Source organism: Heterocephalus glaber, unplaced genomic scaffold (assembly GCF_053883595.1).
Source record: "Heterocephalus glaber isolate CG9 unplaced genomic scaffold, H.glaber_assembly_v1.0 deba00001447, whole genome shotgun sequence".
Taxonomy (NCBI): domain Eukaryota; kingdom Metazoa; phylum Chordata; class Mammalia; order Rodentia; family Bathyergidae; genus Heterocephalus; species Heterocephalus glaber.
Genome location: NW_028258299.1, coordinates 7898183 through 7912843, shown reverse-complemented (window position 1 = coordinate 7912843; position 14661 = coordinate 7898183). Strand labels below are relative to the sequence as shown.

The 14661-nt window shown below is 40.8% G+C and overlaps 1 protein-coding gene across 15 annotated transcripts in view; it reads right to left on the bottom strand.

The window, feature by feature from the left end:
- Vps13d (vacuolar protein sorting 13 homolog D) overlaps positions 1-14661 on the bottom strand; it is a 255741-nt gene that overhangs the window by 81910 nt on the left and 159170 nt on the right. For all 15 annotated transcript variants that reach the window (XR_002389017.2, XM_004863532.4, XM_013065081.3 and 12 more), the window contains 4 exons: positions 14120-14269; positions 12910-13006; positions 10161-10309; positions 687-821 (listed from right to left, as the gene is read on the bottom strand). Coding sequence is in view for 14 of the 15 variants with exons in the window: in XM_004863532.4 (XP_004863589.2) it covers positions 687-821; positions 10161-10309; positions 12910-13006; positions 14120-14269 (531 nt within the window). In the remaining variant the exon portion in view is untranslated. The remainder of the gene's footprint in view (positions 1-686; positions 822-10160; positions 10310-12909; positions 13007-14119; positions 14270-14661) is intronic.

Below are 14661 nucleotides of genomic sequence, written 5' to 3'. Positions count from 1 at the left end.
TGCTATGGAGGCGGGGCTTAGGAAGCAACCTCCGCTTTTCTTGTACCTCTTAACACCTGATCCAGGTCCTAGTGATCTCTACAGTACATCCTTACTTAGGTAGAATATCACAACTCGGAAAGTCAAGGAGGGAAATGAGGGAGGTAGAAAGGGAAGCAAGAAGATATATTTTAACTTTGAAAGCTGAGAAATTTGGTATGACCTTGACTAATCTATTCATCAGAGAATATGCCTTGGCTTTGCATTTCGGTCTGTGCAATCCGGACAATAAATACAAAATGGAGAACGTCCAACTTGGTAAAAAAAAAAAAATTTGCAAGTTCAACTCAAGGGCAAGATCTCACAGGCTCTAAGAACACTGGTGTGGTTGTTGAAAGTAGACCCATGCCTGGTAAATAAAGTTCACAGTACTTTGTGTTATTATTAAAGTATCAATTAAACCATGAAGAGTTGTGACTAACCTAGTAGAAGGCCCTGAGAGCAGCTCTGACGGACAAATGGCTCGTAAATCAAATGTACTGTCTCAGGATTTTCATGGTATGTATGAGCTTCATGGGATGTGACACAGCAGAGCGCAACACTGCACTGGCTTCTCGGTAGTGATGTGTTAGCAACCAAGATTCCCAAACAAGCAAGACAAACATCCTGTTTATTATCCAGCCACTAAGTGCTTCTCCAAAGCTCACCTCCTGGAAATGTTTGAGAATATCATTGATGATGAACTCCTTGGTCTCATAGGGATGGACTCTGGTGAACGGATCCAGATTAATCACAGCATCTTCAAACCGAATCAATGGGAATCCCAAGGTGCTTTTTAGGGCCTAGTTGGGGAGAAAAGGAATGACATACTTCAGCTGTGTGAATGCCTTCTAGGGTATTATAATTCTGGATTCCCTGAAAGCTACAAGTCACATTAAGTTTCACATAGGAGTCAAGGTTTTAGTATTTATATATAAGGATAACATTAGGAGGGTAAATATATATACACATACATCACACACATCACATATACCACACAGACATAAACGCTGTTGGCTTCATGGCATAATTCCTTCTAGTCTGTTCTGAATCTGTCTTTGTCAGGTTTTATTCCTTGGCCAATGTGCACCACACACACAGGAATGTGCCTAATCAAATGCCTAATTCCGTGATTTTATCTGAAGAGAACACAGACGTAATCACCACCTAGGTCAGGGAGTTACTGTCCCTCCCTCAGAAGAACCCCACCCCCACCTCCTGCAGACTCCCAGCTACCACTCTCTCTTTCCCTCCCCCGGGGAACTGTATCACCACAGATCAGCTTTTCCTGCTTTAAATTTTATACAAATCAAATTGTCAATGTATACTTTGTTGTGTTTGCTCCTTATAGACAACATTAAATATGTGAGATATATGAGGTTGATGCATATAGCTGTTTATGAATTAATTGCTATATAATAGCCCATTGCACAAAAAAAATCCAATTTATTTAACCATTACTGCTAGTGAAAACTTGAGTCATTTCAAATTTCATGCTACTCTGAGTAATGCTGCTCTGAACATTCTTAGACACATCGTTTGGGGGCGCATTTGAATGCATTTTTCTTGGGTATATACTCAGAAGCAGAGCTGCTGGGTCACAAAGAATGTATATCTTCAACCTCAGCATACACTGCCAGCATTTTATGAAGCGGCTTAACAAGTTTTTGCTTCTTCCACAGTCTGCAAAATGTCTTTATTCTACATTTCATCAATACTTGGTATAGACAGCTTTTTAAAACACATATTCTGATAGGTGCATAATGATCCTTCTTTGTGGTTTTAATGTCCATTTCCTGTTGATAAATGAGACTAAATACATTTTAGTAAGCAGATTGGCCATTTGGATACCTTTTTTGTTTTTTCAATACATTTACTCAAGCTTCTTGCTCATTTTTTGTAATGAATTGTCTGCTCTTACTGTTTTGTAAGATTTTTTTCTCATGTATACTGTATTCAGGCACTTTGTTGAATAAATGTATTGCAAAGACCTCTCATTCTGTGACTTGGGTTGTTACTCTTTAAATGGTGCCTTTAGTGATCAGATATGCTTGATTTTCAGGAAATCCATCTTATTGGTCCTTTATGTTACGATAAAAGCATTCTGTGTTAAGACGGTCACAAAGATAGTCCCATACGTTTAATCACGAAAGTTTATTGTTTTACTCTTTGCACTTACATCTATAATATACATAGGCTTGATTTTTATGTGTGGTACAAAAGAGAGATCAATATTCTTTTTTGTCCCAGATGGATATATAATTGACTAGTATTTATTAAAAACATTAACTTTTGCCGGGGATTTAGCTCAGTGGTTCCGCCGCCTGCCTCGCAAGCACAAGGTCCCGAGTTTGATCCTCAGTACAAAAAAAAATTAATTTTTCTGTTGCACAGCAGGGTAGATCTTATCATAAGTGATTATGTATCTGTTTCTGGGTTCCCTTTTCTGTTTCATTTTGCTCTGCTTTCTACCCATGTCACACTGTCTTAATACCTGTATTTTGTAATGATTTTTAATATACTAGTATAAACTCTCCAACTTTGTTTCTTTTCTTCAGGACAATCTTGGCTACTCTTTGCATTTTCCAAATGCATATAAATTTTAGGAAAGCCTGTTAATTTGCCACAAAATGTGGTGGAATTTTCATCAGGGCTTTGAATCTGTAGATCAACTTGATAAAAAATAACCTTATACTATTGACTCTTCCAATGTAGGAACATGGCATATCCCTTCATCTATTAGGTCTTCAATTTCACTCAACAAAATTTGTGTTCTGTGTACATCTTTGTTCAATATATCCCTAGGTATCAGTGGTGGATGAAAATGTCCACAAGTCCTCTGCATCTTCTACCGAGAGGTGGGGTCTACTTCCCCTCCGTATGAATCTTCATGAGCCTTGTAACTTGTTTCAGTCAGTAGGATGCAGAAGAAGTAATACACAAGCTCTGAGTCTAGGCCTCAGGAGATCTTTGAGCTTCTGCCCTGCCCTCCACTGTGTGAAGCAGCTGGGACTAACTTCCTTGAAGATATGAGGCCAGGAGGAGGGAGATTCTGCTGACAGCCAGCAGCAACTACAGGACATGCAAGTGAGGTCGTCTTATCCCACTCAGGATCAGCTGAACAGCCAGATGATGTGGTCACACGAGTAACCACAGTAAGGCCAATGGGGCCACCCCACTAAATCCTTCTCAAATTACTGACCCATGCAACGGTGAACAAGTGAAACGGTTGTTTCAAACTAACTTTGGGGGGGTGGGGGGTAATTTCTTGCATAGTAATAGGTAAGACATAGCATTTAATTTTTTTAATGTTACTGGAAATAACAGCCTTCAATTTTTTTCTCTATAATTGTTCCTGGTGTGTAGAAATACAATTGATTTTTATGTAGTCACCAACAATCTTACCAAATGTACTTAATCATCCTAATAACTTACTTCTACATTCTTTTCCTTTCCAGTTTTCAGATCTTCTTTCCTTTTTCTCCCCTCCTCAAATCTTACTTGCCTTATTGCACAGGCCAGGATCTTGAGTAGAACACTGACCAGAAGTGTGGTGTGTCCAGGAAAAGCTTTTATTACCACGGAGTATGATGATGGCTACGATTCTTTCATAGACATACGTTATTGGATTAAGGCAGCTCTCTTTGTAACTTGCTGAGTTTTTATCATAAATGGATGCTGAACTTTGTCAAATGTCTTTTGTTCATTTGAGATAATCACTTTTTTTCCTCTATCATTTTGTTGTTATGGTGAATTACACAATTTACTTGCAAAGTTAAACTAAATTTTGCATTCCTGGAATAAACATAATTCAGTTATATTATCCTTCTTATATGTATTTGTTTGGTTTGATAATATTTTCTTCAGATTTCTTTCTTCTGTGTTCACAAAAAAGTACTGTTCTATAATTCTCCATTATAATTTGATTATTTTAAAAAAATAAATTATAGTTTTCTGGTAACCTTCTTGAATACATTCATAGTTATTTTAAATTATGTCTCTGAAAATGCCATCATCAAGTTCACCTATGGGTCTGTGTTTGCTGTCTGTTTTTTCTCTTGGTCCTATCTCACAGTAGGCCTGCTAATTTGTGAGTGAATGTGATATTTTGTATGGAAATTTACAGAGATTTTGGGTGAATCTTTACCTTCTGGCAGGCAGTTACAGTAAGAATTACAATGCCTTAATCCAAACAAGGTTTGGGATTTTTCAAGACTGGGATTTCTAAATTCTGGTCTATTTTAGTTGTTATAAGGCCTAAATTAGTCCAATAGTAATAATCTAAGTATCTAAGCTCTAATAATAATTATTCTAATATTATTGTAATAATTAGCAATATTGTTAGTAACAATTCATAGCAATTGTCCAATATTAATATTTAGTCCTAAATTGACATTGGCCTGGTATTACTAGTAATATTATTAGTAATAATTAGTAATAATATTCATTTAATATTACGCCTAAATTAGTCTAATAATATTAGCCTAAATATCTAAGTTCTGGTCTATTGTAGTCGTTTTAAGGTCTGGTATGGTTCTTTTGCTGTCTCAAATGAAAACCAAGGCCATTCTTCCAGTTTTAGTCTCCCTAGTAGGAAAAAAACTTCTGAAAGGTTTGTTTGGTTCTTTAGCCGCCACTTTTTGCTTAGCTTCTCTCAGACTGGATCACTCAGAAACTGACACAGGCCTCAGGAAACAGCTGCTCGGAATACTGGGGGTGTGCTTTCTGCCTGGCCCTTCTTGTGCCAGGTCTCTCGGTAGCAATGAAGTCTAACTTTTGTTTTGCCAGCCCCAAGAAACTGTCAAAATCCTTCACAGTTGGTTTCTGCTTAGCTTCTTTGCCTTTCTGCCCAAACCACTTACAGATCAGAAAAAGTCTCAAGAAAAAAACCCTAAATAAATGTTAGGTTTGCTTTCCTGAGTACCTCTCCTCTCCTAAGTCTTGGATCCTCCATCCTAGCTGTCCTGGAAGCTTTCTAATGGCTTCAGACATTTTCCTCCCCAACTTTTCTTGAAGTTCTGCTATCAGCCAGTTAAAAATTTCTGAAGATGTATCTATTTTCTGATTATATTTTTACTTCACATGATTTAGAAGGTATGGCAAATAATCTTCTTTATTGAATATGAATACACCTTTTATGCTAATTCTATCAGAAAATCTGTAATCCACTTGGAATTTATCTTTACCTACAGTCTCAAAAATAAATCTAATTTTATAATAATCCCACTGAATTAAAATGCATTTACGATAGGTTAAAATTTTATCTACAATTTAATGGTGTTTCTATTCTGTTTCTCACATCTCTTAATCCTTCTGCATGTGTTTTCAGAGTCTACTTTAAATCCTCTGAAACAAGAATACATTTAATTGAAATTTAGGGGTTGAGATTTAGCTCAGCGGTAGAGCAGCTGCCTCGGTTTGATCGCCAGCACCTGGGTTGGAGAACTGAAATTAAAGATGGAAGAAATTTTCTAAAAAAAGAGAAAATTTTTATGACTTAAAATTCACATACAAAAAGGCAACAGACCGATAAATTTTAAAATGTAAAAATAAAAAAACTTGTATAATTAAAAGTACACACACCTAAAAACAATAAAAAGAAATACCTGCAAATTTCATCAAAGCCAAAACTTCTATAAAGGGCTTCTAACAGAAATTTTAAAAACCAATAACTTGGTACAAGAAATATGGACAAGTGCTATAACCAGACAGTTCGCAAAGAAAAAACTTTACTCTTTTAACACATGGGTTAGGAAGAAAAAAGTAGAATAAAACAGTGAAAAAGACAGAGACACAACAAGTAGAGGAAGAGGAGAACCAGAATGGACAGATGTCAAGAATGAAAAGTCAGAAATATGCAAAAGACTCAACATAGGTGGGGACAGAAAAATAAGATCACTGGATTTGCTGCCTTGGGAAGTCACTAACAATCTCCTAATAAATAATTTCAGAATGAAGCATTTTGGGGATCACAAGCAACCTTGGTTAATTCAGCTTCTCTCTCTCTCTGTCTCTCTCTCACACACACACACACAACTGAAGACGTCGAGTGATGGCCTAAAGTTACAGCGCTAGCTATTAAAACTCAGACTTACACATGTTCATCACAACAGCAACTACCTTCTAGGTAGGAAGCATGAAAGCCACAGGATTACATTACTTCTCAAAATCTTTCTACTCTTCATTCAACTGAGCCTCTCGTCTTCATGGTGAATGATGAGAAAGTAGGCGAGTGTGCCTTATTTTCCTCATTTCACGATAGAGAAAGGGAGGCTGAGCGAGCTTAATTTCTTTCCTCAGAACCATAAGAAAAGTATCTTGGGAAAGCCAAGTGCTGCCGTTCAGTCCAGCACTTTGTTTTACCAATGCAACTCTGAGCGCTACTTTCTTCTCAGAGAAGAGGAAGTGTGATTAAACAAAGACTGAGGGCAGAAAGCTTTTTTTTTGCTTAACCTGACTTCCTTATTGCAACCAAGCACTGAAGAGCCCCAGTAGCTGGACAGACTGAGACCTCCATTAAGTCGCCAAAGCCCTCACCACAGACACCGCCCCCTCTGGATGACTGAGGTGCGTAGAGCCAAACAAATATCCTAGGAGTAAAAATCACTCTCGGTCCTTAGTGCTTTGAGCCCTCCCCCCGTTTTAAAAAACTGAGCCGCAGCTATGGGCATGAATTATTCTGCCACCTTCAGGTTGAACTGGTCAAAGGATGAGAGATGAGAGGAAAAGAAAGGGCCGAACAGGGCTTTTTCTGGTAGGAACCAAATGACTAACAAAATACAGTAGTATGCAAAGTTGTGCTTACTTAAGTAGCAGACAATTTCCTGTTATAAAATGGATTCTGGAGAAAGCAATGCTGTGCTCACAAGTTCTTCATAAAAATAGGAAACTGTCTATTCCTAACTCCCCACACAAAAACTGCTGAAGCCTTCCAGAAACATTAAGAGTCCACAGAAGAAATACCTGTCCAGAAGGTCTCAGATCACAGGCTATTCCCTGAGCCGGGTCCTTTTCTTTCTTAGTTTATCCTGCACTAAACAAAACTGTCTGGAATTCATTCTTTAAAAGTTTATTTATGGTACATAGAGACTGTTTATGTGAAGCAGAGTATTTGCCTATTTCCCTCTTGGGACAGTGTTTAAAACTACAGGGATATTTCCCTCTCTGGCACTTTCTGAAATACAATTAACAATACTGGATCTTTTTTCTTTTTAACAAATCTGGTTTTTATTTAGAGAAGGGAGGAAAAAAGTAAAGGGTCTGAAGTTTCCCAACAAATTATTTCAAGCCTTTGAGAAGACAGTTTTAGGCTTTTTAAATAGTGTCTTTGTTTGAAATTCCCCCTAACCCCCACCCTTTTGCTCTCTGACCATTAAAATGTGGGTTTTCTTCCAAACTAGATTGCTCAATTAAAGCCCTTCTTTTGTAATACCCCAGTGCTCTAAATGGGAAAGAGACGGCTGTAGGCCACCTTGTGAAACCTTTTAACAGGCTCCTGGACTCCTTTGATCTTAAAGGAAAAAAAAAAAACAACAAACAGCCCCAAACATATATATAAGGGTACCTGGCATTTTCAATATTGCTATGCCACTCTCTAACATGTGAACTTAGAAAGTAATGGGGAGAAGGCTGGGGGAGAATGCTGGGCTTTTGTCTTTGCATTTGTGAAATGAGCGATTACCTCCCCCTTCCTCCATCCCAGAGTCAGGGATCCAATGGAGACAGCAGATGTGAAAGCGCTTTGAGTCCTTCTGAACAGACACCGTATCTGGCAACAATGTACCCTCAGTGTAAACCTGAAGAGGCCCCCTCGGAGAGTCTGACAGCCTGGCTCCCGGCCGGGAGTAAGGAGAATCAAGATAATTATCCCTTCAGTACTGAAGACATGGTTACCTTTTAGTCAGACTCTTGTGATTTCTGCTCAGGGAGAAGATTCCATTTCCTAACCATTATTTTAACCATTACATATTCATCAAAAAGAGCATATTGCCCTTTCTAAGTGCTACTAATAAAGGGATATTACTATGTTAGGAAACTCTGAATAAATGACATTATCTTATGAACCCCAGACTCCATTAGGAGAACCCAAGACACAGTAAAATGGCGACTTCCACAAGCTGAGAGCTTAACTCTGAAGCCCCAATTCCCAGTGCCCTGCTCGAAATGTTCAATTATCACACTCGGCGTGCTCCCTACACACTCCTAACATGGCCACACCGTTTAATCTGTTCCATAGTGATTTGAAGATGCCCCTTCACTATAGCTCCAGATGAAACACTTGATGTAAAGGGTTTCAGTCTACTATGGGAAAAGTGCAGGTAGCATCAATACAATGTAACCAGGGAATGGAGCCACTTCAACTGCAGAGAATCATGGTGCTTTTGTCCGCCTGGGCCAATTTTCTGACGGGAGCAATTTGCAAGGATTGGTCAGGTGTCTGTGTTTATTAGAGGGATGATTTGAAAAACAAGAAGTCCTCAACTTGCAGGAAATGCCTGACACTGATATGCTGGGCCAGCGCCAAGGGTTCTGGGGGAATACACTTTATCAAGCAACCCCATCCCAGAAGGTCGCAGAAGTCAAGTGGATACTTGTGGATATTAGCAAGATAGTGTTTCCCCATGGTTTTCCCCTGGATCCGGACTAATTGTAAGTACCTCGGTCTCCTGGGAAACACGAAATTAAGGCAAATTAGGCATTAGGGCAGCGAGAGGAAGAGACTGCTCTGCACTGTTCTCAGAACACTCCCCTGGTCCCAACCAGCACCCTAGCCCGTCACCCTCTGCTCACCACCTCAATGAAGCAGTCACCTTACCCTATCTGCACCGAAATATAATCTGATCCTGACCACACTACTGTCTCGTTACCTACAGGTCTGTTTTAGAAGTCGTGAGTTGGCAGACCACGGGTCACAGGAGGCCCACACATGTGTTTTGTTAGGCCCACAAAGTTTTTAAAAAATAAGGAACTTGAATGGGTTGCCAATGTTCAGAAAACCAGGAGATTCCACATAAAAATCCAGATTTCCGGCTTCTCTTTTAAAGATACGGAGATCTGGCAACTCTGGGCTCACGTTCCCTCAGGACAGCTCCCCCCATGAAGTGCACTCCCACTTGCCAAGGTCCCCACACTGTCACATGAGCAGGCAGCAAAGGCCGCATGCACAGCCATCAGAATCTGGGATTCCAGATTTATCACTCATCTTCTCAGGTCCCTAGCTGTTCCTGTTCAGAAACAGAGACCAATGTGTAGCATCTGAGGGGAGGCAGCACAGGGCAGTGGGAGAGTGGGAGATGGTGATTAGTGGGAAAAGGGAGGGCTTGATACACTGCATTCAAGACAGGAGGGGGAAGAAGCAGAACCCATGAGTACAACTGGCAGGGAGGCAGAGTAAGAGCCAAACTAAGGAAAGACCTCCTAACGACCACCTGGTTCCCACTCCTCTCATGCCTACTAGCTACCCAGCTTGAGCAACAAAGCACTTTGACCTTCAATTTCCTGCCCATCGAGCAAGGCCATATTGAGGACTCATAGGACAAAAATTCTCTTAATTCCTTATGTTCTGGGGCACAACAGAATTAGTGAAAAAAACATAGACATTAGCTACATAGGGCTGGATTTGAATCCCAGCCCCGCTCTCTTCCTTAAAATATACCTTAATGCTATAAAAGAAAATGGTGCTCAGACTGTATCTGTCAATGGCTGGCAGATGAGGTCACATCCGGGTAAGAGGCTGAGTCTTCCTGGAGGTGGCCACTGTTCCTAGTGACATGTACCCCAGAGCAGCAGCTACTTGGAGGGGAAGAGAGAACTAAGAGGGGCAGGTCATGGGCATAAAAGGCAGATACTGCTTCAGTCTTGGTTTTGGCCTTCCTGAGTCTGGGAGTAAGCCAGGAGCCACATAGAGAGCAGGTGGGTTTTACATAATTCTCTGTACTTATTCTCTTTAGTTACTCCTTGATCTTTGGCAAAGATATCTTCAAACATTAAACAAAAAGACATATATGAGTCAATAAACCTCTAAAAAAGGAAACCTATAAAAATACCTGCTATAAATGCTGATGCCTGAAAAAGCACATAGTTGACCTACTCATGTTTTTCTGAAGGAAGTCATGCTTGAGAAAGTCCTAAAGCCAGCTCACCTTGAGGTCCAGTGGCAGCTTGTTGGAAGTGAACACACTCAGCTTGATCTGGGGGATGCTGATCTTGAGATTCTCAAAGTAGTAACGAATTGGTGTTCCACCCGGCTCAACTGTCTTTTCATGGAGGTTTTCGTCATATTTTTCCACCTCTGATACAAAGACAGAATTTAAAAAAGAAATCTTCTTAATCTCGTGGTTCAAATACTTGCATTCTCATTGAAAAATTCATCAAAAATAAGGACCGGGGATTTAGCTCAGTAGTTTCGCCTCCTGCTGCACAAGCGCAAGGACCCAAGTTCGATCCCCGATACCAAAAAAAACCAAAAAAAATTCATCAAAAATATAAACATCTATCTCTCTAGTCTTTGAGAGATTAGTGATGTGTACTGCACTTTTTTGTTTGTTTTGTTTTTTTGGAGACAGGGTCTCACTATATAGCTCAGGCTGGCCTTGAACTTGAGGTGATCCTCCTGCCTCAGCCTCCCAAACGCTGGGATTTACAGGCGTGCACCACCATCCCTGGACTGATACTACTTCTTTATAAATCTGCTTCCTATTTATCAAAAAAGTAGACTAGAGTCAGGCATAGTGACACAGGACTATAAACCTCAGCTATTCTGGAGGATGAAGGAGGATCACCACAAATTCAATCTAGACTGGGCAATGTAGTGACTTAGGCACACCCTGTCTCAAAATAAAAAAAAGAAAAAGGGCTAAGTATACAGCTTAGTGTGAAGGCTCTGGGTTCAGTCCCCAGTAACGTGCGCGTGTGCGCGCGCGCACACACACACACTCATGCGCACGCGCGCGCATGCACACACACGTTAACTAGCTTAGTCTTGTAACTTGTGAGTTGATGCTACCTGGAAGGTGCCATCTTTAGAAAAATAATCCAGATGGGGAAACCAAAGATCACAAGTGTGTTTGCAGGCCACAGGCCTCCTGTACTACTGCAGTTGCCTATGATTCAGATTACCTAATTATTTCATAATATGATATCCAAATAAGGATTTGGAGTTGAGTACAAGTGAATCATAGTGAGCAATATCACCAACTAAATAGTGAATCTGAACAAAACATAATGTCTCTAAAAGAACTGGGCTGAGGCTATAAAAAATGACACTGATATTAGCAGCATCCTCTACAAACAGTGGGCATCAATTTACAGAGTAGTCAAGGTAGAGTTTTTATCTGGCAACCCATGACGTCAGGACTGTCATGGGCTCAGGTGTACCAATATGCTCCCTGCATGTACCCACGTGCATCTAGGCCGCATGCTTTGCCTTGGATTTTGCCTTAGAGGCTGCACTTAGCAAACGAATCTATGGAAGCTACTATTGGTTCTACATACAGAAAAACACTATTGTAACAGAGATCTGCCTGCCTGTGCTCAGGAAATAGAAGGAGCTATTGAAAACAGAGGTGATCCTCTGATGAAAGGCAGACAAGAATTTTGCAAAAGTCTAAATCTACCATACAATTCTTGGGGAAAAATTTATTAAAGCAACTTATAAGAACACGTGGAAGAAAAGCGTGACTAATCAAATTTAAAGCAAAATTCAGGAAGACATCAAAGCAGAATGGATACCCGGCCAGCAGGCTTTCAAGTAGCTGTCAGAATACAAATGGACATTTAAGTCCCAACGCAAATTAGCATTAAACAGACAGGATATAGCTCCTGATCTCAAATACCCTTCCCCAGCCCCCTCCTTTTTTTTGCTTTTTGCAATCCAGGGATCGAACCCAGAGCCTTGTATGTGCTAAGCACAAGCTCTACCACTGTGTGACATCACTAGCCAATCCCCAAATACTCGTTAAGCTTAATTCTAAATCCAGAATTAAAAGGCCAGAAGTATTTTTCTTGCATTGTACATACATTTGTACACACATTCACAGGGTTTTTTTTTTCTCTAGTTAACATGAACAAACAGAAAAATCTCTTTCTTATCATTTCTTCAGTTTAGCGTATTTAGTTCAGGCTTCAAAAGGCTGAGCATTACTGACTTCTTTCTAAGCTGTGTATGTAGCCCTGAAAAGTCCATCTAAAAGCAGGGGGAAAGGCTATGATAAAGAACTTAAAATGAGGAGACAACAGCTAAATTACTTCTGTACGGCAGAAGGAACGTGCAAGCTCAAGGCCAGCCTGGACTATAGCGAGACCCTGTCTCAAAAAACAAAAAAGCCTTCTGTAGCACTGCTGGAAATGTAGGCTTTTCAACAGCTTATTTTACTTCACTCTCCAAAGAGAGTAAAGTAACTAGAAACCTTTACAATTACATTAAGGCACAGGGGTATGGATGTCAAAAGTCACTAAATTGAGATTAGCTTACTTTTTTCCTCAACTAAAACTAAAGGAACTGCCAGAGGGATTTCTGATTCTTGGCCCTGAGTCCGTTTAATAAACAAAGGTTAGGCAACAAAGTGATCTGCTAAATGACTAACATCATTTCTGTTACACTAGAGCAAATGAGTCAAAAAATGCAGAGCTCAGAAGAATAGTACACTGTTGCCTCATGGCTGAGTGCTGGTGATTCCAGGACACCCAGACCCACTTGTGGCTGCCTGTTTCATGGACACAACTCAGATAATAAGCAACACTTTTAGAGGAACAGCTGAGAAACTGACCTCAGCAGCTCACTCAGGCTACAGAGTAGAAAGGGAGCTTGCCAGGCATCCAGGGGGCACCTTGTTTTACAGATGAAAATATACCATCCATGGGTCAACCCCACATACAGACATTTAACTTTACCTGACTCTGCTTGGTCGTAGCCAAAGAAACTTAGCAGTTTGAGGAGCAGTTTCTCTTCAATTTGTACTGTGAATCTCTGAGCCGTGACTAACAGATGCTGGAGAGAAAGAAATTCTAGGGGTGAACACCAGAGGAACTTTCATTTGTACCATTAAGAAGGCCGCCAAAAGGACCAAGGATTTAGCTTAGTGGCACCACGCCTGCTTCGCAAGTGCAAGGTCCTGAGTTTGATCCCCCGTACCAAAAGAAAAAGAAAAGAAGAAGGCCCTCAAAGAGCCAGATGCAGTAGCCCCTGTAGCCTCAGTTACTTAGGAGACTAAGGTAGGATTGCTTGAGCCCAGGAATTCAAGGCCAGCCTGAGCAACACGGTGAGACCCTGTCTCAAAAACAAAAACAAGCAAACAAAGAGAAAAGGTCCCAATGACATAGTTTACTCATGTGACTTCATGATAGTGCCAAATTATCTCTAGCTTATTTCTTCATACCCTGTTACAATTAACCAAAAGCTCCAGATGTTTAATAGACAATTCACCACCCTGTTGCCTGGTTCCCAAAGCATCTGGGTCTCATTAATGAGGATTACAGCTTCAGATGCACTGTGGTGGGTGAATTTTATGGAAATGTGCTCATACAGATGGCAGCTCATTTAAGGAGCTGCATGACTGGGCTTATGCTGAGGGCTACTGCCAAGCTCAGCCTCATGGGCACTGGTGCTAAAGGACCAGAAAGATGGGAAGCATCCCTTTACTTGGCACCTGCTTTTCCAGAGTTTGCTGCTGTAACAGCAAGCATATACAGGGAGCTCTCTCCAAGACAGCAATTGACACTTTTGTACTAGCTGCTTTTAGTACACAGCATGGCAGCTTACATAACAAGATGTCGAGCCTAAAGTCAGACCCCTTATATATCTTTTCCAGTGTCTCTGGGCCTCTCGTTTTTCAAACTATAGCTGAGCAATCTAAAAGATGTCATACTTTCCTGCAGACTTGACTCAGACGAGCAAGACCCCAGCCCCTGCGGACTGAGTATTGTCAAAGGATCACCTGAACACAGTACTGTACCAAGGAAAGGAGTGCCTGTGTACTAGGCCCACGCGACCTAACCCCAGAGAGCTACTTCCCCGCACATCTGCACAACCACTCTGAGCCTTGACTGCAGAGAACAAACCAGCCTCCCACACAGCGTGGCCCCACCCCTCCCCACAGCCCACCTTGTAGATGGTGGTCAGCGCGCTCTTACTGGGGAACTTCACCGCGTTGACCTGCACGGCGGGGCCAGGCTCAACGACCTCGTTCTCATTGCTCAGGGGAGTCACATAGAGCATGAAGGGCTGAGTGGTACCGATGAGCTGATTGTCCACCTAGGATATGAAAAGGTGACAGAACAAAAGCAATAATAGACCAGTTGGTCAATTTTCACATTTTCCTTTGAGCGATGCCTCAATACATGTAAGTTACTCAAAAAAGTAGCCTGGTCATTCTTCTCCACCTCAATAGCAACTGGGAAAACACACTGGCATGGATGACCAGTGATAATGGGAGGAATAACAATGGAAGCTGTCCTTTATTAGGCGAGTGTTCCACTAAGAGAACAGATGTGAAGTTTTTCCACCACCAAAAAATGTGTGAGGTAATGCATATGCTAATCAGCTCAATTTAGCCATTCGACAGTATATACATACTCCAAACACCATGTTGTACATAATAGACACATTTTTATCAATTTAAAAATTATTTACAGAACTGAAAAGAA